The sequence below is a fragment of the Equus caballus genome, chromosome 7, assembly GCF_041296265.1.
Source record: "Equus caballus isolate H_3958 breed thoroughbred chromosome 7, TB-T2T, whole genome shotgun sequence".
NCBI lineage: Eukaryota > Metazoa > Chordata > Mammalia > Perissodactyla > Equidae > Equus > Equus caballus.
Window position 1 is genome coordinate 53,105,077 of NC_091690.1, and position 26,783 is coordinate 53,131,859.

General features: G+C 40.1%; 1 protein-coding gene across 1 annotated transcript; it reads left to right on the plus strand.

Moving 5' to 3' along the window:
• Positions 1-11,869: 11,869 nt before the first annotated feature.
• On the plus strand, positions 11,870-12,808 carry OR7D4G (olfactory receptor family 7 subfamily D member 4G). The gene has a single exon (NM_001391113.1). It carries the CDS (start codon positions 11,870-11,872, stop codon positions 12,806-12,808), a length of 939 nt encoding a protein of 312 aa, NP_001378042.1.
• The last annotated feature ends 13,975 nt before the right edge of the window (positions 12,809-26,783 follow it).

The following is a 26,783-nucleotide window of genomic DNA, read 5'->3' on the forward strand; positions in this document are numbered from 1 at the left end:
GGATGTATTTTTCCCTATAGCCTGTCTTCTCTCTCTCATCCTTGTTCCTTGCTTCTTCCAATAAAGTGCTTGTAGGTGAATCCTTGGCTCAAAGTTGAATCTCCTGGTTCTTTTTCCCCCCTCAAACACATGCTTGATTTCTTCAACTTCCAAAACACCGATGACTTCACTTTTATTTGTTTTTTGTTAGTGTCTCCTCAACAACTCCTTCAATAATTCCTTTTTGACTTTTCTTCCATATGTGCTGTCCACAAAGTTGTATTTATGGTCAGCTTTCTTGCAGCCATTGTTATGATTTTTAACTTTAGATTTAACCTATTTATCCTTTCAAGTGCTGGTGTGGTTTCCCTAAAAATGATCCTCTCCAACTTTGATGGTTTTTGCCTTCATGTGACTGTGTGCTTGTTTTCTCCAAAAGAAACAGAATGAAAATCATAGTCATCACAACAAAGTGCTTACTGCATCAGGACTGTGCTTGGATTTTCACATGTATTAATTTATTTCATTTTGGAAAACTTTCTTTGAGATGTTTTCTCTCATTCACCCCACTTTTCAAAAGAAGAGACTGAGCTTGAGATGGACTATTACCTGGCTAGATGACACTGACTTTGCTATCCTACTTTTCAGAAGAACAGTGATGTGATTTTCATCTTCTAAGTAGGATTGTAGATTTAGAAGCTGGTTTGTTCAGATGATTCATAGTAATATACCACCTAGAATATTATTGCTTCATTCTTTGTAATCCTTCTTTCCTTCCATCCATCCATCCTTCCTTCCTTCCTTTCCTTCTTGTATTTGACCTTTATTTCCCATCATTGTGAATAGAGATACACCCTCTAAGATCCTAAAGAATGTAGTAATAAATACAATAGAATCAGATTGGTTTTTTACATGGTTTAACTTTTTTTTCTGAGACTCTCTGGAGGTGCCATAGAAATCAGAGTTACACATGTGTGGAAGGTGTTCGGAGCTTAGTTCACTTTTTGAGAAGAATGTTGATAGAATTGAGTGTGCAAGGAAGGATGGAATAGTAGATGCTATCAACAATCCTACCATGTTCCCTGGGATCCTTTCATCATCTCCATTTCATGACTGCCAGTGGCCAACACCAGCTGGAATCTACTTTGCCCAACATGTGGTGGCAGAAGTGACAGGGAATTATGCCATATTAGAGACAGTCCTTGAAAGAAAGGTATGGGGTATGCCATGTCTTTTACCCTTTAACTGGGATAATGCTGAGGTTTGGATTTTGTAACATTTTCCAGAATTTTCCCACAGGATGAAAACTCTCACAGTGGTAGCTGATCTAATGCAAGCTTTATTGGATGTATCTTTCCCTATAGCCCTTCTCCTCTCTCTCACCCACGTTCCTTGCTCCTTCTAATAAAGTACTTGCACACAAATCCTTGGCTCAGCATCTGCTTCTGTGGGAACCAAAACTAACACAAGATAAAGACTGTGATGTATCAAGACAATATCATGAAAGGATTTAGGGACTTTCAGAGAAAAAGAAGAAAGTAATTATCGGAGACAATAATTACTCCAATTATTGTCTGCAAAATTACTCAAGGACTGCAAAATTACCTAAAAATAATAAATTTGTTAGAAACAAAAGAATTATTTGATGTGGTTTCAATTCATTTTGATTCCATTAAGTTTAATCCAATGTGCATTTCTTGTCTACTGTGTACAAATTGAGGAGGGGACCAGAGAGGCACAAATTATTGCAATGCAGAGGGTGATCATAATAATACTGGTGCATGGTAGATCCTGTGGAAAACAAAGGTAAAAGTTTACAGCTCACCTTGTGTAATTCCAATAAAAAAGTTTGGGTGACATTCAAGAGTGAGGTACATCAGGAAGATATATGCAACTTATGGCTGAGATATTAGAAATAAGGTTGGAGGGGCCGGCCCTGTGGCCAGGTGGTTAAGTTTGCATGCTCTGCTTCAGCAGCCCAGGGTTTTGCTGGTTTGGATCCTGGGCGCGGACATGGCACTACTCATCAGGCCACGCTGAGGCAGTGTCCCACAGGCCACAACTAGAAGGACCCACAACTAAAATATACAACTATGTACTGGGGGGATTTGAGGAGAAAAAGCAGGAAAAAAAAAAAGAAGATTGGCAACAGTTGTTAGCTCAGGTGCCAATATTTTTATTTATTTATTTTCCTTTTTTTTAAATTTTTTTTCTCCCCAAAGCCCCCTTTCCAAATTCTGGAGGCCCTCTGCACTCATTGGCTCATGGCCCCTTCCTGCATCTTCAAAGTCAACAGTAGAACATCTTCACATCTCTCTCTAGAACTCCTGCCTCCCTCTTCTAAGGACTCTAGAGATTATATTGAGCCCACTCAGATAGTTCAGGATAATTTTCCAAATTCAAGATCCTTAACTTGATCACATCTGCAAAATGCCTTGTGCCATCTGTGGTGACATAGTCACAGGTTCTGGAGACTAGTACATGAATGTCTTTGGGAAGCTATTATTCAATGTGCCACAGGAGATGTGTGTGAGTTAGGTTTTGCCAACAATTGAGGGATAAGGCCTTGATTTGAGAAGGTAGAAGGTCTATGATGACACTCCTTGCTGATTTTCATTGGACATGATAATCTCATGGTCCTGGCTCATGTTAATATGTCTGCACTAACAGCCAGATCTGCTTTGCTGGCAAGTTATAGAAGAGAATTTCCTGATTCGTCTGAGCTGAGGCTCAGGTGGACACTGGCACAACTGGTCGCAGTGGCTCAAACACTACAAAGATTTCCTTTCAGATTATCAGCTTTATTTTCTCAGCCTGACTACTTGCAAATGGGAAGAGACATATAAACCAGCAGCTCTCACAGTTCACACCTCACAGCTTCATTACTGAAGAGGAACTGGATTAATTTTGGCTTCTCATGTGAAAAAAATCTCAGAAAAGGGCTGTGATTGGCACAATCATGTGCTCTTCCTACCTTGGACAATCGACTGTAGCCAGGAGACAATGTCACTGGCAGCCCCTTCAGAACCATATTTGTTTATTTAATTTATCAAACCTATTTTTACTGAGTATTTACTATATGTCAATCATTATTTTATGCTCAGCTTTTCAGGATGAAGAGGATCAGGAGTGTGAGGAGGTCAGGTTGTCATATTACAAGGATAATCTTAATAAATCTCGTCGAGAAAGTTGCATTTGTGAAGACAGTGAATGAGTGAGGTGAGTGCATACTGGGGAAAGAGTGCCCCAGACAGAAGGGAAGGTTAATATAAAGACCTGAGATGGGAGGTGGCCTGGGGTGAATGTGGCTGGAGCAGAGAGAGTTGGGGTATCACAGTAGAAGGGGAAGACAGGTGTCAGGGGCTGATCATGTGCGGCTCTCTCTGCCATTGAAGGACTTTTGCTTTCGTCTACTCTGAGTGATGTGGGGATTCATTGCTGGGTTTTGAGCAGACATATGACATGCTTAGGATTTTAAAGATCATTCGGCTGCTGGGTTGAGAATGGATTGTAGGATGTGAGGAAGTCTGCTTGGAGGTGATGGCAGCCAGCCGGGTTTAATCCAATGGATATAGGAGGCCAGGACCCAAAGGGATAGTGGTGTAAGGGTTGAGAAGCAGCAGTCAGTTGGGCTGAGAGGATTTGTTGCCAGGTAAGATATGCATGGGAGAGAGGAGACAAGAATGACTCGAGGGTTTTGGGCCTGAACAACTGAAAGAATGGAATTGTATCCATTGAACCAGGGAGGGCTGTAGGTGGAGCAAATTTGGGAAGGAAAGTGTACATCAGAAGTTCAGGTTTTGAAGTGTCAAAAATGAGATATGACAAATTGATAAATATTATATGGTTCTACTCATATGAGGTACCAAGAGCAGTCAACTTTCTAGACACAGAAAGTAGAATGCTGGGTGCCAGTGGCTGGGGAAGGGAGGAAATAGAGAGTTAGTGTTTAATGAGTACTCAGTTTTAGTCTGGGAAGACAAAAACGTTTGGCAAGGAAAAGGGACATCAGAAGTTCAGATTTTGAAAGGTCAAAATTGAGATAATTCAAATGGATAAATATTGTATGATTCTACTTATATGGGATAACTAGAGGAGTCAAATTCATTTAGAGTGAAAGAAGAATGGTGGGTGCCAGGGACTGAGGGAGGGGGATGGGTAGTTAGCGTTTAATGGGGACAGAGTTCCAGTTTGGAAAATGAAAAAGTTTTGGAGATGGATGGTGGTGATAGTTGCTGATCAATGTGAATGTACTTAAGGCTAAGTAACAGAATTATATACTTAATTTAACCACAATAAATAAGATCAAATAGCACGTAATAATGGAGAAAGGTTGTAAGATTTCTTTCTGATAATATTTTCAATATCATTATAAAGTAACAGATAATGGGGGATTTTTTAGACAAAAATTTTAACACTAGCTCTCAAAAGTCTTTACCAGGATTTCTAAGCCATGACAATATTGACATTTGGTCTATATAATTATTTATTGTGTCCTGTGTATGGTAAGATTTTAACAGATCCCTGTCATCTACACACTACATGCCAGTACTGATTTGTGCTAACTAGAAATGTCTCCAGATTGTCATTTGTCCTGTAGGGGGCAAAATCAGCCTGACTGAGAATCATCGGAATAGAACAATTCTATGGGTGGCAGAGTTTCTAGCTTTCAAAGAGAAGGGGATAAAAGGAAACCCAACATTTTAGGGAGGATAAAACATCAGCTGAATCTTGGAAAGTTGGAGGAGAGGGGTGAACAGAACCCCACATTGGTGCTATCCTAAAGGTCAAATGTATTAGTCTGATGATCGTGGGTCATCACAGGGGGCAGCATAAACCAATTAATTGCACAGAGAAAGGGAGAAGGTTCTGCTGAGAGAGTCAGGAGTTAGAAAGACAAGCTGATGCTTGGCTGAATCCTACCCATGATTCTTCAGTTCTCAGTTATAGGGCCCCCTTAGATATAGGCTCTCATTGGACACTTACCGTCCATCACAACATTTGCCGCCATTGTCATTAAATAATTATGTATATAATTATTTTTTTAATGCCTGCCTCTTAAAACCTCCACCTGAACTTTGAATTCCATCCATTCCTAACTTTTGGGAAAACTTACACTACCCCTTACCCTTTCTTTATCCTGTATATTCCAACATCTGCATGCAATATTATAATTTCCAATATCGTGAGGATGTTCCACATTCTCATTTCTTTTGATGAAAATGAAACTCATACTCCACTTTGGCTATTGCTCCAAACTTTTGGAGAATTTGGTTTCCACTTGCAACTTCTATTTCCAGTCTGCTCACTCTCTCTCTCACCAACTCATCTGGAGTCTTTCTACTTCCATAACAAATTGCTCTCCCTGGGGTCTTTGATAACCTTATGGTCCCAATAAATTCCAAGGGATATTTCCCTTCTTCAAAATGCTTGATTTTTCAGTAGCAATGACACTAATAGCTGGATTCTCCTCCAGGAAATTGGGGCCTTCTCAAGCATTTCATTTTTGTGACAATGAGATTCTGAGGGTCGAGTCTATTGCGCTCCTTGTAACATTAACACATCCCTCAGAAAAAACTCCTGACTTTGAAATTAAATCCTGTGAAGGGGAGGCAAGATACAGGGCAGTATCTTAAAGAGCCCTGGAAACTTTTTTGAAGGAAGAGAAAGAAACATTTTTAATCTTCAGGAGAATGATCTTATTGACTGCCAATGTTTGAATGAACCAGGTAAAGAAGGAATAATTGGAGAAAGAAATCCATTTCCACAATTATCTTCATGGAAATAAAAGTGGTAGGAGACTGTTTCTATTGTTCTCCTTCTACCTCAAGGGAGCTTGACTGTTTAAAGAGTAGAATGAAGATAGAAGAATGTATTTAATAAGACACTGTGAGAATTCAACCCCCAGGTCCTGGAAACTTTAAATAAGGTTCCCGGGTCCCTAAGATAAACCATCTTCAGCCTTCCAGAGATACAAGTTATGAATTCCCTACTTCAAGCATCTCCCTATACTTTCCTATTATAAAGTCGTTACAGAGAATTAGCAAAGGCCGTCAGGGGTTTACATGATGCCAACTGAAAGAGCCAGTGTGTGCCAGTAAAGGCTGAGGGCGGGGTGGGGGAGGGCAGATGGAAACAGTGGAGGGAAAACTTTTATTAGACCAGAGTACAAGGGCCACAACAGAGTCTCCAGACCAGCAGCGTCAACATCCCCTGGGAGCTTGTTAGACAGGCAAATTCTTGTCTGTCATCCCAGATCTACTAATCAGAAAGTCCAGGGTCAGGCCCAGCCATTTGTGTTTATGCATCTTATGAATGCAAAAAGTGGATCCAGGTGGATCTTACCCATGGCTAAAATTTGAAAACAACTGCCCTAGGGGATTTGTTGAAATGGATGATGAAGGGTCCACAGTGCTGAATCTTCAGAGACCTGAGGTCTCTCTACCTCTCAAATCTTATCTACTAATAATGATATATTTGTCTTTGCCTTCACATTGCTTACGTCCCCTTTCTATTTGCATCTTATGAATTTGTTTGAATTATGAGAATAATATTAAATGTATACGGTTCACAGCAGCAATTCTTGAATGTTCATTAATTGTCATTCTTAAGGTATCCATGTTCAAAGAACACTGAAAAATGCACATTATTTATCATTTGGAAGATAAATCCTTATTGTCCTACTTTGAGAACCTGCACCCCTCCACACACACACCAACACCCCACCATTTGCAGCAGTGGATGTTAAAAATTATCAAATATGTTTTGATTCCTAATGAATTGTTAGATTTTATATTGATCTATTTATGCAATAAATGAATGTAAATAGATTTCCTAATGTTGAGGCATATTTAAATCCCTGGGATAAGCATTATTGACCCATGGTATATTGTTCTTTAACATACTGATCAAGACAGGCTTAAAAACAAACAAACAAAAAATTTATAGATACAGAGAACAGATTGGTGCTTGCTGGGGGGGGTGGAAGGTAAATGGATGAAGGTGGTCAAAAGATACAAACTTCCAGTTATAAAATAAATAAGTCATTGGATGCAATGTACAGATTAGAGAGTATAGTTAATACTGTATTGTATATTTGAAAGTTGCTAAAACATCTTAAAAGTTCTTATCATATGAAAAAATTTATAACAACACGTGGTGATAGATGTTAACTAGACTTATTATGGTGATAATTTCCCAACTATACAAATATTTCATCATTATGTTGTACACCTGAAACCAATATAATGTTATCTGTCAATTATACCTCAATTTAAATAAAGGTGATCCAAACGTCCCAAGAGATGGGCCCTAGTGAATGCTGTGCTCGTCGCCCAGATCCCCCTTCTGGATTAAGGGCTTATTCTTCCAGGTACAGGGGGTACAGCCTTCTGACAGCCCTCAGCCCTCTTTGAGAATTGCTCTCAGCTAAAGAAAACTGCCTCACCCAAGGTCACACCACTCAGATCGCTTGCTGTGGGAGCATAACTGACTGACAGGCATCTGCATCCACTGCCGTGTTTGTATTGAGGTTGCTCCTGGGCTGCTCTCAGCTGCTGACTAAGGACGGTAGGGTACCAGTGCTTGGCCATTGCCATGATCACACAGTGACATTGATGACCAGGTTGATTACACCTGCCAGGTCGGTGACTCTTCTTCTTCACCTAAGAGACCTGAAGTGCCAGGTCCCAGCATAGCTGGAAGTTTAATTGAATTATTGTCATTTCTCTGTGTTATTCCCTTAGGAGTCAAAACCTCTAAACTTACAGAGGCCAGAGCTGGGAAGACCTGAAGCATAAACTCCCCACGTGGCTCAGTGTAAGTGATGCTAAGTGGGGCTGCTTCTACTTCCAACCCTCGATGTCTGGACCCGTGTACTCTCTAAACTGGAGACACAGCACATTATGATTGTCATTGATTAGAGTTTATACTACATCCTGTGAATTATGTGGTCAGCGTTTCCTATGTATTCAAATGCCTTCAGTAAATATCATTCTCCTTGGAATCAATCATGTTCTCGTACTTCCGTTAAATTTCTTTTAATCATCCTTTACTCAATGCTCCCTTTACGGTATGTATTACCTGTGTCCTCCCCTTCTTTAACAAACTTTATGTATGATTTATCTTTGCCACCTATGTTTTCTGAATACTCCCCCTTCAACGAACTCTACCTGGATTATATTTGCCCCTGCCTCTCCATTTAGAGGTATTAAATGGAGCCCTCCATAATATTCACAGAACCCTCTAAGTCACCAGCAATTGTCAAAGAGTATTCTCCCTTCTTATTTGGTTAGTCCTTTCAAAAAAAACAAAAAGTATTAACCACTCTGTTTCTCTTCAGAAAGGACCTCTTTGCCTCCACGACACTGTGGACACCAAGTGATCCCTGAAATCAACAAAAATTCTTCAAGAGAAGAACATCACAGAGAGTTGGTTCCTGTAGAAATGAAACTTTCCTTAGGGGACACTTTGTCACTTTTAATTCAAACCGAAGAAACAAGGTTTTTTCCTTTGAGAAAACACCTTCCCCCCCCCCCCCCCCCCCCGTTGCCTACACAGATGCAACATTGGCTGAAAATTTCCATTCTTTCATCTTTGTACTCCAAGGGAGCCGAATTCTTTGGAAGGAGGAAAGTTAGTGGAACAATTTCTTTAATGAGGAGCTCTGAGAATTCAACTCTTGAGATGATAATAGCGTGTCCTTTCTGTATTTTTCCTGTAATTCTGTCATTTCTGCCTAGGGAAAAAGCATTTGGGCTTCCCAAGGGCAGACCTCAGAGAAGAGAAAGCTTCAGTGATAACTATCAGAGAGGGTCAGTGTGTCCCAGTGAGCACTGGTGGAGTTGGAAGGAAAAGAGAGAGAAAGTGTGTACTGGGTTTTACCCCAAGAGTAATGAGACAGGGACAGTTTTGTATTTATTTGTCTTCAAAGGTGAAGTCTGTGTACTTTGAAGGTACTTTAGTTTCTACTGAAACCAGTCTTTTCCAGCTCTTATTCTGTTTTCTTCACTCTCTTTTTGGAATCTAGGACCTCTCTCTGATAAGAGTTATTTCTGGGAAAGTCTTCACCTCTTCTCTACTCTTGACCATAATTGCAGGTTCCTGTTGTTTTCCTGTGTCCGATCATTTTCTTTCTAACTACTCACTGGAGATCTATTATGCACGAGGTATTGTCTATTTTATTCCTTATGTGATTGGATTTTTCTATTATGTTACCTTTCTATTTTTGCAGGAGATTCACCTTACTGATAGCACTTACTAGCTCTGTATTGATTGTTGTTTCCCTTTAGTGTCCACCTTATCATCTACAAATAACATGCTTATCTCTGATGTTCCTTACTCAGCCCAGTTTCCTTTTCTCATATTACCAATCTCTTTAAATGTTCAGGAGCCTGTTGAGTGATTGAAGTCGGAGCAGACTGCCTTGATGTACTCATGAATTTAATCCAATTATCTGAGTGTTTTAATGTAGAATATCCTGTTGGCTGTAGTTGTAACTACAAAGAATGTAAACATGCTTTCTTGGGTTAAGAAATTGTCCTTAGTTTCCCTATGTAGCAAGAGGCTCTGTCTTGGCTGCTAACCCAGTAAATGCTGTTACATTTTCCCATTTCCATTTTATATTGTGATTACGATTGTGATTTCTCTGACCTATTTTCATCATGAATTATTTAACAAATATCACAGTATTAAACCAGCTTCCCATTCCTAGAATAGGTCTTATTTATTCATGACATGTTGTTCTCTTAAAATAGATAGGAATGCATTTGATTTAACTTTATTATTGTATTTTCTGTCTTCATTTAGGCATGTGAGCTTGAGGATTTCTTTTTTGTTTCATAGTTGATGCCTCGAGTCTCAGTCTTTATTATACATTAACATTTGCATATATTGAGTACCTACTATGCACCAAGTACCGTGTAAGTCCCTGGAAAGACAACAGTGAGCAAAAACACTCATGTCCTCTAACTCACAAATAAACATAAAACTACCTGCATGAGAGGCACGTCCAGGAACAGTCCAGGATGCTGGGCTTGTGGGCCTCCCCACACTGCTCTATTCTCCATCTCACTGGCCTCTGAAACCCCTTCCATTCTCAAGCTCACCAGCTCACAGGGCAACCATGAAATCTTTTCTCTCAGCCCAAAATGCTTGCTCTTTCCTTTTTTGCCTTCCTCCCATAGCTCAAATATTCATATTTTAGAGAGGCCTTTTCTACCCACCTCTCCAGACTAAATTGGTCCTCAGTGATTTTTTTCCCTCTCTAATTAATCGTATTCTCTAGGCATTAATAGCAATGATTTTTTTCTATCATGGAGAATATAAACATTTATTTGTATCTTAATTTGCTTTTTCCTTATTATTTCTTTAAAGATTGGCCCTGAGCTAACATCTGCCGCCAATCTTCCTTTTTCTTTTTCTTTTCTCCCCAAAACCAGTACATAGTTGTATATCCTAGGTGTAGGTCATTCTAGGTCTTCTATATGGGATGCTGTCACAGCATGGCTTGATGAATGGTGCTGGGTCCACGCCCAGGATCTGAACCGGCAAACCCAGGCCACTGAAGAGATGTGCACAAACCCAACCACTTGGCCACGAAGCTGGCCCCTCCCTGCCTTTAATTATTTAATGATGATTTGATTCATACAAACTTTTTATACTTTTTATCAAATCCATAATTTTTTACCATTAATTGCACTGATTGTTAATATAACATCCCCACTTCTGAGTGTGTACACATGTTCACACGTCTCAAACATGTACTGTATTTTATTTTAATGATTGTGTGATTTTTCCCCCCTCCTCTTATCTATGCAGTCCGCACTTTTTCCCTCTTTTTGGAAGATCCACCTGGCAGGCAGTATCTGAAAGGGGTCGCCATAGCGATGTTTATTAATTAGTGCTGCACGGAGGTAACAGACCTGTTGTGTTTATAATGACTAGAATTCCATCCTTGATGGCTGCCCCAGTTATGAGAAATTTAGTAAGTGATAACCATACAAGATAGATTTATTGTGATGTTAAGACAGAGGCTGACATTTATCAAGTGTCCACTATATGTCACAGGAATCACAAGAAAAATTACAGGCATCATCTAATTTAACTCACTCATCAGTCTTACAATGTAGGGAATATTTCTACTCCCACTGTAGAGGTGAGGAATCTGCAGTTGAGAGAGAGAAAACAGCTTTCTGAAGGTCACATAGATAGTAAGTTAGTCGAGCAAAGTTCTATTGTAGGAAATCTGACTTGAGATCCTATTTTCTAAATCAAAGCTCTATACTGTACTTTCGGAGAGTTACATGTCAAAAATAATTGTCATAAAAGGAACAGATTAATAATAATAATAGCTATCATTTATTGAGATCATTGTATATACAAAGGTATTTCTAAACCTACAAAGAATGTAATAGCAATAACCACATATTTAGAAAAAAAATATAAGGCACTTGACTATTAACTGTGACATCAGTAGGAAGCATCAAGTGATAAAATTAAGGTTGTTTAGGATGAGAATGCATATGTTAGTAATCATTATAGACCTCTTTGAATGAAGGATGTATGGAGATTCAAGGGAAGATATCAAATGTCTTCAATTATTTTGAGAGGGTCATACTATAGAAGAAATTTGTTTATGACTATGGATTCAAATAGAATTAGAACCAATGAGTTCGAGATAAACAGAGTTTTCTGCTAAATTTTAAAAGGCTAAAAAATTACACTTAAAATGGAAATGGGTATCCCTTGACTAAGTGAATCACTGTCATTGGAAAGACTCAACAGAGAGTGAAGTTTGTTTGCCTAAAGGGGAATCAAGAGGTACTGACTAGCTGAGGTGCCGGCTGGATGTGCATTGAACGTTGCTTTTGCCTCCTTACATGCCAGTCACATGGAAGCAGGAAACCACACACAACTATCAGAATTCGTCCTCTTGGGTCTCTCAGAGGATCCTGAACTGCAGCCTCTCCTCTTTGGTGTGTTCCTGTTCATGTACCTGGTCACCGTTCTTGGGAACCTGTTCATCATCCTGGCCATCACCTCTGACTCCCACCTCCACACCCCCATGTATTTCTTCCTCTCCAACCTGTCCTTTGTGGACATCTGCTTCATCTCCACCATTGTCCCGAAGATGCTAGTGAACATCCAGGCGCAGAGCAGAGTCATTTCCTATAAAGGATGTCTCACACAAGTGTATTTTTTTATGCTTTTTTGTGTAATGGACAGTTTCCTTCTGACTGTGATGGCCTATGACCGGTTTGTGGCCATCTGCCACCCCCTGCACTACATGGTCATCATGAACCCCCGCCTCTGTGGCCTCCTGGTTCTGATGTGCTGGTTCATCATTTTCTGGGTCTCCCTGCTTCATATTTTACTGATGAGACAGCTGACCTTCTGTATAGGCACTGAAATTCCACATTTCTTCTGTGAACTGGCTCAGGTTCTCCAATTAGCCTGCTCTGACACCCTCATCAATAACATCATCATGTATGTGGCCACTGCTCTGATTGGTGTGTTTCCTCTCACTGGGATCCTTTTTTCTTATACCAAAATTGTCTCCTCCTTAATGAGGATATCATCTGCAGGGGGAAAATATAAAGCATTTTCCACCTGTGGGTCTCATCTCTCTTCAGTCTCCTTGTTCTATGGGACAAGCTTGGGGGTCTACCTCAGTTCTGCCATGACCCATTCTTCCCACAGAAGCTCGATCGCCTCAGTGATGTACACCGTGGTCACCCCCATGCTGAACCCCTTCATCTATAGCCTGAGGAACAAGGATGTGAAGGGGGCCCTGGGAAGGCTCCTGAGTCGAGCATCCTCTTCTCTGTGATAGGCCACTGGCCTCAGAACTCATTGCACACAGTGGGCTCCAAAGGCAAACATTGTGAATTTCATCCCCAGGTTCTTTTTCTCCCCTAGAAGACATGCTTGATTTCTTAAATTCCCAGAACACCCATGATTTCACTTTTATTTGTTTGTATTAGGTTCTTCTCAACAACTCCTTCAGTAATTCCTTTCTGAGTTTTCTGCTTATGTACTGTCATGTTTGGTCAGCTGTCTTGTAGCCATTGTTAACATTTCTAACTTTAGATCTAAAGCATTTCTCATGTCCAGTGCTGACATGGTTTCCCACAAAATTATCCTCTCAAATGTTCATGTTCTTCACCTTCATTTGGTTGTGTCCTTTTTTCTTCCAGAAGAAATGCAATGAAAATCATACAGTAGTTACAACAAAGGGCTTACCTCTCAGGACTGCTTGCTTCTTCACATGTATGACTTTAGTTCATGTTGAAAACATTCCTTTGAGATGTTTTCTCTCATTTGCCCCACTTTTCAAAAGAAGAGACTGACAATGAGTTGGAATCTAACCTGGCACTCTGACATTGACTTTGCTATCCTACTCTTCATGAGAACGGTGATGTGATTTTCAACTTGAAAGTAGGAATGTAAATTTGAAAGCTGGTTTGTTCAGATGATTCATAGTAATATACCACCTAGATTAACTCTGAGATGTTGTTTCATTCCTTGTGATCCTTCTTTCCATCCTTTCTTCCTTCTTTCCTTCCCTCCATCCATTCTTCTTCCCATCCTTTCTTTCTTCCTTTCTTCTTTCATTGCTTCTTTCTTCTATTCATCCTCCCTCTTTCCCTCCCTCGCTCCTTTCCTTCCTTCCTTCTTTCATTTTTTCTATCCTCCTCCTTCTTTCATTTGACCTTTATTTCTCATCATTGCAATTTTGAGACACACCCTCTAAGATCCTAAAATGTGTAGTAAAGAGTACAATAGAATCAATGTTTTTTTTATAAGGTTTTTTTCCCCTGAAAAAACTTTCTGGAGGTGCCATCAGGAATCATACTTACACACGTGTGGAAAGTTTTCAGAACTTACTCACCTTTTGGGAAGAATGTTGACAGAATTGAGTCTGCAGTGAAGGATGGAGTAATAGATGCCATCAACATTCCCCCCACAATCCCTGGCATACTCTCCCCTTCTCCATTGCATGACTGCCAATGGTTGGCACCAGTTGGAACCTACTTTGCCCATTCTGTGGTGCTACAAGTGATACGTAGTTATGCCGCATCAGAGTCAGCCCTGAGGGAGAGGTGTGGGGTTTGCCATGTCTTCTACCGTTTAACTGGGATAATGATGAGGGTTGGAATTTGTACCATTTTCCAGAATTTCCCCACAGGATGCAAACTCTGCTAAATCACAGTGGTACCTGACCTAATGCAAGCTTATTGGATGTATTTTCTGCCCTGATTCCCTTCTCCTCTCTTTCATCCATGTTCCCTGCTCCTTCCAATAAAATGCTTGCAAATGACTCCTTGGCTCAGTGTCTGCATCTCTGGGAACCAAAACAAACACAGGTGATAAAGACTGTGAAGTATCAGGACAATAACATGGATTTAGGGAGTTTGAGAGAGAAAAAGGTAAGTAATTATTGGAGACATAGTAAGGACTGCAAAATTGACCCCAAATTATAATTTATTAGAAGTGAAAGACCTATGTGATGTGGCTTTAATTCACTTTGATTCCATTAAAATTAATCCAATGTGAATTTATTGTCTACTGTGTACAGATTGAGAAGGGGATCAGAGAGATACAATTGATTGCAATACACAGTGGTGAGCATAATAATATCGGTGTTTATCAGATCGTGTGGAAAACAAATGTAAAGGTTTTCAGTTCACTTAAGTAATTCCAGGAAAAATATCTTTAGACATTTAGTTGTTAACATTTTTATTGTCATAATTTACATACATGTCATTCATCCATTGATAATGTAAATTCAAGAATTTTAGTAAATTTAGAGTTACATGATCATTACCACAATCCAGCTTTAGAATATGTCTATCACCCGAAAAAGTAATCTTGTGTCCATATACAGTTAATTTCCGTACCCACCTCAGCCCTAGGAAGCCCCTCATCACTTTCTGTCTCTATAAATTTGCCTTTTTGGATATTTTATATAAATGGAAACATGCAATATGTAGTCTTTTCTATCTGGCTTCTTCTATTTACCGATGTTTTTGGAGTTCATCCACATGGAAGGATGTATCAATATTAGGTTCCTTTTAATTGCAGGATAGTATTCTGTTGTATGTATATACCACATTTTGCTCACCCATTTACCAGCTGATGGACATCTGGATAGTTCCACTTTGGGGTTATTATAAATAATGCTGCTTTGAACATTTGTGCATGTGTCTCTGTGTTGACATGTATTTTCATTTCTCTGAGGTAGATATCTTGGAGTGCAATTACTCAGTTTTATGGTAACGTTATGCTTAACTTTTTAAGAAACTTCCAAAGTATTTTCCAAAGTGGTTGCACCATTTTACATTCTCACCAGGAAAGCATGAAGGTTTCAATTTTTCCACATCTTGGCTAACACTTGGTATTCAGGAGAAACTTCTAATAGGAGAACATGCTTGAATGTTGAAGAACACATAATGAGTAGAAATTTAACTAGAGAGGGGTTTAGGTGACATTCAAAAGTGAGGCCTGTCAGGAAGATATATGGAACTTATGGCCGAGATATTAGAAACAAGGTTGGATATATAAGTGGGAGACAGACCAGTGAGAGTCTAGTTTTATATACTAAGGATTTTATAAGCAATTGCACATCAGAGCCATGATGTATTCATACATATAATATGCGTTCTTTAGGATTGTCCTGAGTGGGAGAAATTGAAGGCAGAGGGAACAGTTAGGAGGCTGTGGAAACGGTCCAGGGTGAGATGATGGAGATCTGATCTAAAATGGTAGCAGTGAGGGGCTGGCCCAGTGGCATAGTGGTTAGGTTTCTGTGCTTTGCTTTGGTGGCCTGGGGTTCGCAGGTTCAGATCCCAGGTATGGATATAGGGCTGCTCGTCAAGCCATGCTGTGGCGGTATCCCACAAATAAAATAGAGGAAGATTGGCACAGATGTTATCTCAGTGACAATCTTCCTCACACAAATAAAAAATAAAACAGTAGCAATGAGATGAGTAGATTTTGGAAGAAAGATGTGTTAGTTCCATTGCTGGTGTAACAATTTACTCTAAGTCTAGTGGCTTAAAAGGACACAAATTTATTTTCTTACAGCTCCAGAGTTCAGAAAACATGTGTTACCAGGAATGCTTTTCTTCTGGAGACTCTAGAGGAGAATCTACTTCTTTGTCTTTTCTAAATTCTAGAGGCCCTTGCATTCATTGGATCATGGTCCGTTCCTCCATCTTCAATGTCAACAGTGTAGCATCTTTAATACTTTCTCTAATCCTCCTGCCTGCCTTTTATAGGGATGCTTGTGATCACATTAACCCCACCCAGATTCAGGATAATCTCTCCATCTCAAGATCCTAGACTTAATCACATCTGCAAGTTCCTTTTGCCATCTAAGGTAATATATTCACAGTTTCAAACATCTTTGGGAGGCTATTATTTAACTTGCCACAAGAGATGTGTGTGAGTTAGAATTTGGCAACAATTGATTGATAAAGCCTTGAGCTGAGAAAGTGGAGTGTCTGTCCCAGCATTCCATGTGGTTTTCACTGGGCAGGATCATATCATGGTCTCGACTCATGGAAAGATAAGGCTGTGCCAGACAGGTCTGCTTTGGTGGCAAGTGATCGAAGAGAATTTCCTGATTCATCTGAACATAGTTGAGCAGAGGCTCAGCTGGACACTGGACACAGGGGCTTCAATACAATGAAGATTTCCATTCAGATTATCAGCTTTGTTTTCTCACACTAGCTACCTCCACATGGAAAGAGACACAAACAAACCAGCTCTCACATGTCACACCTCACAATTTTGTTACTAAAGAGGAAGTGGATTTACTTTAGCCCCTCATCTGTGAAAAAAAAATCAGAAATGGATTCTAACTGACAGGATAATGATCTCTTCCAACCCTGGACCAATCGACCATGGTCAGGAGACAAAGTTACTGGCAGTCCCTTCAGAACCACAGATGTAGATTCAATTTAGTGAACCTCTTTTTACTGAGTATTAAGTATGTGTTAGTCATTATTTTAGGCTAAACTCCAAAGGATAAAGAGGATAAGGGGTGTAGAGAGGGCAGGTTGTCATGTTATAGAGGATGGTCTTAATAAACCTCGTTGAGATAGTTATACTTGTGAAGACAGTGAATGACTGAGGTGAGTGCATATCTGGGGAAAGAGCGCCCCAGGCAGAGGGTAAGGTTAATAGAGAGACCCTAAGGTGGGAGGTGGCTTAGGGGGAATGTTGCTGCAGCAGAGAGAGTGAGGGTAGCATAGCAGAAGAGGAAGAGGAGAAGGTGTCAGGGGCTGATCCAGTGAGGCTCTCTCTGCCATCGAAGGACTTCTGCTTTCATTTGCTCTGAGTGGCAAGGGGAGTCATTGTAGAGTTTTGAGCACACACATGACATGATTAGCATTTTAAAACGTCATTCTGGCTTCTGTGTTGAGAACGGATTGTAGGGTGTGAGGAAGGCTGCTTGGAGCTGACTGCTGCAAGCTGTGAGATATAGGGGACTAGGACCCAGTGGAGACAGAGGTTTAAGAGTTGAGAAGTAGTTAGTTTCGCTATATTTGCAAGGTAGAGCCAAGATGATCTTTCGTCATCCAGAATATGGATGTGAGAGAAAAGAGGAAATAAGAATGACTCCAGGAGCCTAAAAAGCTGAAAGAATGGAATTGCATTCACTGAGACAGGGAGAGCTGTGGATGGAACAAGTTTTGCAAGGAAAAGGGACATCAGAAGTTCAAATTTTGAAAGGTCAAAATTGAAACAACGCATCTGGATAAATACTATATGATTCTACTTATATGAGATGGCTAGAGGAGTCAAACTCATTGAGAATGAAATGTGAATGGTGGGTCTCAGGGAGAAGGAGAGGGATAGTTGGTGTTTAATGAGGACAGAGCTTCAGTTTGAGAAAATGAAAAAGTTCCGGAGCTAGGTGACGGTGATGGTTGCTTATCAATGTGAAGGTACTTAATGCTAAGTAACAGAATTGTACACTTAAGAATGGTTAAAAAGTTACATTTTATGTTACATAAATGTACCCAGAATAAATAGGATCGAGTAGCACAAAATAATGGTGATAGGTTGTGAGATTTCTTTCAGATAATATTTTCAATATCATTCTAAAGTAACAGGTAATGGCTCGGATGTTTTAGACAAAAATTTTAACACTAGCCCTCAAAAGTCTTTACCAGGATTTCTAATCCATGACAATGTTGATATTTTGGTCTATATAATTATTTGTTGTGAGGGGTTTTCCTGTGTATGGTGAGATTGTTACAAAACCTGGAGTGAGTTCGCTCACCCGTTGCACAGCAAGCCAATGGCTGACACGGGGTGTGGTGGAAGAAAGTAGGAATTTTATTTTTGCACAGCACTGAGCAAGGAGAGAGGGCAGCTAACACTGAAATCCTAAACTCCATGAAAAGCTAAAAGGAAGGGTTTTTATTTGGGGTTTTAGGTAGGGGAAGGGGAGCATATGGCCTTGCTGGTTGGAGCTTTCCCACCAGCCTGTCTTTGGCCTTGAGACTACTTGCAGACAGGAGGGAGCTCATGACCTTGCTGGTCAGCAGCTTTCCCTCCAGCCCGTATCTCTTTGCGGGAGGAGATAGTCCAGGTGCTTGTCCTTGACGGTGTCTGTCTCCATGGAGGATAGTGGATTCTGGAGCCAGGAAGCCAGAGAGTAAGCAGGGAATGGGTGTTTTGGTTTTAACCCCATATATGCTGGGTTTAATGTGAGGAAGCTGATATCAGGGTCGATATCAAGATTTTTAACAGATCCCTGTCATCTACTCACTAGATGCCAGCACTGAGTTCTGATAACCAGAAATGTCTCCAGACATTGCCAGTTGTCCTGTAGGTGACAAAATCAACCTGACTGGGAACAACTGCAATAGGACAATTCCATGGGTGCCAGAGTTGATGGTGTTAACTTTCACAGTATAAGGACAACTGGAAGAGCAATATTTTAGGGAGAATAAATTATCAGTTGAATTTTGGAAAGTTTGAGGTGAGGGGCAAGCAGAACACCCCATTGGTGCTGGTATCTCATAGGTCAAATGTATTGATGTGGTGATCATCAGTCTGCATAGGTGGCAGCACAAATGATGTGGGGTCGGTGAGCCGAAGAGTTGAAAGAAAGATTTCTTGGACTCTCAAGGTCTGGCAGTAGTGCTCTTTTATCTACAGAATAGTGTGGAATAGCATGGGGACAGGACCCATGGGCAGTAAAGAGCTGCTGAAGCATGGGGAGAGGATCATGGGCAGTCAGAGCTGCTGCAAACATGGGTTGAAGGTACGGCTAAATTTAAGGCATAGGTGTGTGAGTTATGTCTTCACAAGACAAAGGAAAGAATATGTAAAAATGTCATTAAAATGGTATGAGTGCAGGTGGGGTCTGGTTATTGGGTGGTCCTATAACTTTAGATCAGAATCAGACCTTATTAAGTCAGAACATCGTATGCTTCCCGGAGGATGTAGGTGGTCGGGGGAGTCAGCTCCATGAGGTTATCAGACAAGCAGGATAAACAAGGCTTAAGTCCTTGCCATCCCCATTAAGAGTTTCTAGAGATAAGGTCATCCCCACTTCCTACTGGTGCAGAGAGGGAGACACCCCCACAGATGGAGACTTCCTTCACAAATGCAAATGTCTCTCATCAAAGGGCAAGCAAATTCCACGCCTCAGAGCCTCGTTCCAGTCTGCAGTTTTGAGAAGTAATCAGCCTAAAATAATCCTCATCACAAACACAGAAAGGGAGAAGTTCCTATTGAGAGAGTTGAGAGTTAGGAAGAGAAGCTGATGCTTGGCTGAATCCTACCCATGATCCTTCAGTTCTCAGTTATAGGACCCCACTCAGTATATGCTCTTATTAGACACAATACCATCCATCAAACCATTAGCCACCGTTATAATTAAATAATTATTTATATAATTGTTGTTTAATGCCTGCCTCTTAAAATCTCCACCTGACTTTGAATCCCATGCCTTCCTAACTTTTGGGGGAACTTATGCTATCTCTCTTCCTTTCTGTATCCTGTATATTCCAATGTCTACATTGCAATATTATCACGTCCAATGTCATAGAATTCTTCACACTTCATATCTTTCAATGAAAACGAAACTCATACATAGACCCATACTCCCCTTTGGGTATTGCTCCAAACTGTTGGAGAATTTGGTCTCCACTTGCAACTTCTATTTCCACTCTGCTACCTCTCTCCCACCAACTCATCTGGAGTCTTTCTACTTCCATAACAAATTGCTCTCCCTGGGGTCCTTGATGACCTTATGATCCCAATAAATCCCAAGGGATATTTCCCTTCTTCAAAATGCTTGATTTTTCAGTAGCAATGACACTAATAGCTGCATTCTCCTCCGGGAAATCAGGGTCTCCTCATGCATTTCATTTTTGTGACAATGAGATTGTGAGGGTCGAGTCTATTTGGCTCCTTGTAACATTAACACATCCCTCAGAAAAACACTCCTGACTTTGAAATTAAATCCTGTGAAGGGGAGGCAAGATATAGGGCAGTATCTTAAGGAAACCTGGAAACTTTTTTGAAGGAAGAGAAAGAAACATTTTTAATCTTCAGGAGAATGATCTTATTGACTGCCAATGTTTGAATGTACCAGGTAAAGAAGGAATAAGTGGAAGAAAGAAATCCATTTCCACAATTATCTTCATGGAAATAGAAGTGGTAGGAGATTTTGTTTCTATTGTTCTCCTTAACCTCAAGGGAGCTTGACTGTTTAAAGAGTAGAATGAAGATAGAAGAATGTATTTAATGAGATACTGTGAAAATTCAGCCCCCAGTTCCTGGAAACTTTCAATAAGGTTCCCGGGTCCCTAAGGTAAACCGTCTTCAGCCTTCCAGAGATACAAGTTATGAATTCCCTGCTTCAAGCATCTCCCTATACTTTCCTATTATAAAGTCGTTACAGAGAATTAGCAAGAGCCGTCAGGGGTTTACATGATGCCATCTGAAAGAGCCAGTGTGTGCCAGTAAAGGCTGGGGGCAGGGTTGGGGAGGGTAGATGGAAACAGTGAAGGGAAAACTTTTGTTAGACCAGAGTACAAGGGCCACAACAGAGTCTCCAGACCAGCAGCGTCAACATCCCCTGGGAGCTTGTTAGACAGGCAAATTCTTGTCTGTCATCCCAGATCTACTAATCAGAAAGTCCAGGGTCAGGCCCAGCCATTTGTGTTTATGCATCTTATGAATGCAAAAAGTGGATCCAGGTGGATCTTACCCAGGGCTAAAATTTGAAAACAACTGCCCTAGGGGATTTGTTGAAATGGATTATGAAGGGTCCACATGGGGCTGAATCTTTAGAGACCCGAGGGCTCTCTACCTCTCAAATCTTATCTACTAATAATATATTTGTCTTTGCCTTCACATTGCTTACGTCCCCTTTCTATTTGCATCTTATGAGTTTGTTTGAATTATTAGAATAATATTAAATCCTTATGGTTCACAGCAGCAATTCTTGAATGTTCATTAATTGTCATTCTTAACGTACCCATGTTCAAAGAACACTGAAAAATGCACATTATTTATCATTTGGAAGATAAATCCTTACTGTCCTACTTTGAGAAGCTGCACCCTCCACACGCACACCAACACCCCACCATTTGCAGCAGTGGCTGTTAAAAATTATCAAATACATTTTGATTCCTAATGCACTTGTTAGCTTTTATATCGATATATTTATGCAATAAATGAATGTAAATAGATTTCTTAATGTTGAGGCATATTTAAATCCCTGGGATAAGCATTATTGACCCATGGTGTATTGTTCTTTAACGTACTGATCAAGACAGCCTTAAAAACAAACAAACAAACAAAGAAAAAACTTATAGATACAGAGAACAGGTTGGTGGTTGCTGGGGGTGGGGGTGGGGGGGAGGGCAAATGGATGAAGGTGGTCAAAAGATACAAACTTCCAGTTATAAAATAAATAAGTCATGGGATGCAATGTACAGATTAGTGAGTATAGTTAATAATACTGTATTGTATATTTGAAAGTTGCTAACAGCATACATCTTAAAAGTTCTTATCATATGAAAAAATTTACAACACGTGGTGATAGATGTTAACTAGACTTATTATGGTGATAATTTCCCAACTATACAAATATTTCATCATTATGTTGTACACCTGCAACCAATATAATGTTATCTGTCAATTATATCTCAATTTAAATAAAGTTGATCCAAACGTCCCAAGAGGTGGGCCCTAGTGAATGCTGTGCTGCATCGCCCAGATCCTCCTTCTGGATTAAGGGCTTATTCTTCCAGGTACAGGGGCTACAGCCTTCTGACAGCCCTCAGGCCTCTTTGAGAATTGCCCTCAGCTAAAGGAAACTGCCTCACCCAAGGTCACACCACTCAGATGTCTTGCTGTGGGAGCATAACTGACTGACAGGCATCTGCATCCACTGCTGTGTTTGTATTGAGGTTGCTCCTGGGCTGCTCTCAGCTGCTGACTAAGGACGGTAGGGTACCAGTGCTTGGCCATTGCCATGATCACACAGTGACATTGATGACCAGGTTGATTACACCTGCCAGGTCGGTGACTCTTCTTCTTCAACAAAGAGACCTGAAGTGCCAGGTCCTAGCATAGCTGGAAGTTTAATTGAATCATTGTCATTTCTCTGTGTTATTCCCTTAGGAGTCAAAACCTCTAAACTTACAGAGGCCAGAGCTGGGAAGACCTGAAGCATAAACTCCCCATGTGGCTGAGTGTAAGTGATGCTAAGTGGGGCTGCTTCTACTTCCAACCCTCGATGTCTGGACCCATGTACTCTCTAAACTGGAGACACAGCACATTATGATTGTCATTGATTAGAGTTTATACTACATCCTGTGAATTATGTGGTCAGCGTTTCCTATGTATTCAAATGCCTTCAGTAAATATCATTCTCCTTGGAATCAATCATGTTCTTGTATCTTCCGTTAAATTTCTTTTAATCATCCTTTACTCAATGCTCCCTTTACGGTATGTATTACCTGTGTCCTCCCCATCTTTAACAAACTTTATGTATGATTTATCTTTGCCACCTATGTTTTCTGAATACTCCCCCTTCAACGAACTCTACCTGGATTATATTTGCCCCTGCCTCTCCATTTAGAGGTATTAAATGGAGCCCTCCATAATATTCACAGAACCCTCTAAGTCACCAGCAATTGTCAAAGAGTATTCTCCCTTCTTATTTGGTTAGTCCTTTCAAAAAAAACAAAAAGTATTAACCACTCTGTTTCTCTTCAGAAAGGACCTCTTTGCCTCCACGACACTGTGGACACCAAGTGATCCCTGAAATCAACAAAAATTCTTCAAGAGAAGAACATCACAGAGAGTTGGTTCCTGTAGAAATGAAACTTTCCTTAGGGGACACTTTGTCACTTTTAATTCAAACCGAAGAAACAAGGTTTTTTCCTTTGAGAAAACACCTTCCCCCCCCCCCCCCCCCCGTTGCCTACACAGATGCAACATTGGCTGAAAATTTCCATTCTTTCATCTTTGTACTCCAAGGGAGCCGAAGTCTTTGGAAGGAGGAAAGTTAGTGGAACAATTTCTTTAATGAGGAGCTCTGAGAATTCAACTCTTGAGATGATAATAGCGTGTCCTTTCTGTATTTTTCCTGTAATTCTGTCATTTCTGCCTAGGGAAAACGCATTTGGGCTTCCCAAGGGCAGACCTCAGAGAAGAGAAAGCTTCAGTGATAACTATCAGAGAGGGTCAGTGTGTCCCAGTGAGCACTGGTGGAGTTGGAAGGAAAAGAGAGAGAAAGTGTGTACTGGGTTTTACCCCAAGAGTAATGAGACAGGGACAGTTTTGTATTTATTTGTCTTCAAAGGTGAAGTCTGTGTACTTTGAAGGTACTTTAGTTTCTACTGAAACCAGTCTTTTCCAGCTCTTATTCTGTTTTCTTCACTCTCTTTTTGGAATCTAGGACCTCTCTCTGATAAGAGTTATTTCTGGGAAAGTCTTCACCTCTTCTCTACTCTTGACCATAATTGCAGGTTCCTGTTGTTTTCCTGTGTCCGATCATTTTCTTTCTAACTACTCACTGGAGATCTATTATGCACGAGGTATTGTCTATTTTATTCCTTATGTGATTGGATTTTTCTATTATGTTACCTTTCTATTTTTGCAGGAGATTCACCTTACTGATAGCACTTACTAGCTCTGTATTGATTGTTGTTTCCCTTTAGTGTCCACCTTATCATCTACAAATAACATGCTTATCTCTGATGTTCCTTACTCAGCCCAGTTTCCTTTTCTCATATTACCAATCTCTTTAAATGTTCAGGAGCCTGTTGAGTGATTGAAGTCGGAGCAGACTGCCTTGATGTACTCATGAATTTAATCCAATTATCTGAGTGTTTTAATGTAGAATACCCTGTTGGCTGTAGTTGTAACTACAAAGAATGTAAACATGCTTTCTTGGGTTAAGAAATTGTCCTTAGTTTCCTTATGTAGCAAGAGGCTCTGTCTTGGCTGCTAACCCAGTAAATGCTGTTACATTTTCCCATTTCCATTTTATATTGAGATTACGATTGTGATTTCTCTGACCTATTTTCATCATGAGTTATATTAACAAATATCACAGTATTAAACCAGCTTCCCATTCCTAGAATAGGTCTTATTTATTCATGACATGTTGTTCTCTTAAAATAGATGGGGATGCATTTGACTTAACTTTATTATCGTATTTTCTGTCTGCATTTAGGCATGTGAGCTTGAGGATTTCTTTTTTGTTTCATAGTTGATGCCTCGAGTCTCAGTCTTTATTATACATTAACATTTGCATATATTGAGTACCTACTATGCACCAAGTACCGTGTAAGTCCCTGGAAAGACAACAGTGAGCAAAAACACTCATGTCCTCTAACTCACAAATAAACATAAAACTACCTGCATGAGAGGCACATCCAGGAATAGTCCAGGATGCTGGGCTTGTGGGCCTCCCCACCCTGCTCTATTCTCCATCTCACTGGCCTCTGAAACCCCTTCCATTCTCAAGCTCACCAGCTCACAGGGCAACCATGAAATCTTTTCTCTCAGCCCAAAATGCTTGCTCTTTCCTTTTTTGCCTTCCTCCCTTAGCTCAAATATTCATATTTTAGAGAGGCCTTTTCTACCCACCTCTCCAGACTGAAGTGGTCCTCAGTGATTTTTTTCCCTCTCTAATTAATCGTATTCTCTAGGCATTAATAGCAATGATTTTTTTCTATCATGGAGAATATAAACATTTATTTGTATCTTAATTTGCCTTTTCCTTATTATTTCTTTAAAGATTGGCCCTGAGCTAACATCTGCCGCCAATCTTCCTTTTTCTTTTTCTTTCCTCCCCAAAACCAGTACATAGTTGTATATCCTAGGTGTAGGTCATTCTAGGTCTTCTATATGGGATGCTGTCACAGCATGGCTTGATGAATGGTGCTGGGTCCACGCCCAGGATCTGAACCGGCAAACCCAGGCCACTGAAGAGATGTGCACAAACCCAACCACTTGGCCACGAAGCTGGCCCCTCCCTGCCTTTAATTATTTAATGATGATTTGATTCATACAAACTTTTTATACTTTTTATCAAATCTATAATTTTTTACCATTAATTGCACTGATTGTTAATATAACATCCCCACTTCTGAGTGTGTACACATGAGCACACGTCTCAAACATGTACTGTATTTTATTTTAATGATTGTGTGATTTTTCCCCCCTCCTCTTATCTATGCAGTCCGCACTTTTTCCCTCTTTTTGGAAGATCCACCTGGCAGGCAGTATCTGAAAGGGGTCGCCATAGCGATGTTTATTAATTAGTGCTGCACGGAGGTAACAGACCTGTTGTGTTTATAATGACTAGAATTCCATCCTTGATGGCTGCCCCAGTTATGAGAAATTTAGTAAGTGATAACCATACAAGATAGATTTATTGTGATGTTAAGACAGAGGCTGACATTTATCAAGTGTCCACTATATGTCACAGGAATCACAAGAAAAATTACAGGCATCATCTAATTTAACTCACTCATCAGTCTTACAATGTAGGGAATATTTCTACTCCCACTGTAGAGGTGAGGAATCTGCAGTTGAGAGAGAGAAAACAGCTTTCTGAAGGTCACATAGATAGTAAGTTAGTCGAGCAAAGTTCTATTGTAGGAAATCTGACTTGAGATCCTATTTTCTAAATCAAAGCTCTATACTGTACTTTCGGAGAGTTACATGTCAAAAATAATTGTCATAAAAGGAACAGATTAATAATAATAATAGCTATCATTTATTGAGATCATTGTATATACAAAGGTATTTCTAAACCTACAAAGAATGTAATAGCAATAACCACATATTTAGAAAAAAAATATAAGGCACTTGACTGTTAACTGTGACATCAGTAGGAAGCATCAAGTGATAAAATTAAGGTTGTTTAGGATGAGAATGCATATGTTAGTAATCATTATAGAGCTCTTTGAATGAAGGATGTATGGAGATTCAAGGGAAGATATCAAATGTCTTCAATTATTTTGAGAGGGTCATACTATAGAAGAAATTTGTTTATGACTATGGATTCAAATAGAATTAGAACCAATGAGTTCGAGATAAACAGAGTTTTCTGCTAAATTTTAAAAAGGCTAAAAAATTACACTTAAAATGGAAATGGGTATCACTTGACTAAGTGAATCACTGTCATTGGAAAGACTCAACAGAGAGTAAGTTTGTTCACCTAAAGGGGAATGAAGAGGTGCTGACTAGCTGAGGTGCCGGCTGGATGTGCATTGAACGTTGCTTTTGCCTCCTTACATGCCAGCCAC

Excerpts from the sequence above, each read along its gene's own strand:
- OR7D4G (NM_001391113.1), top strand. The coding sequence starts at position 11,870 with ATGGAAGCAGGAAACCACACACAACTATCAGAATTCGTCCTCTTGGGT.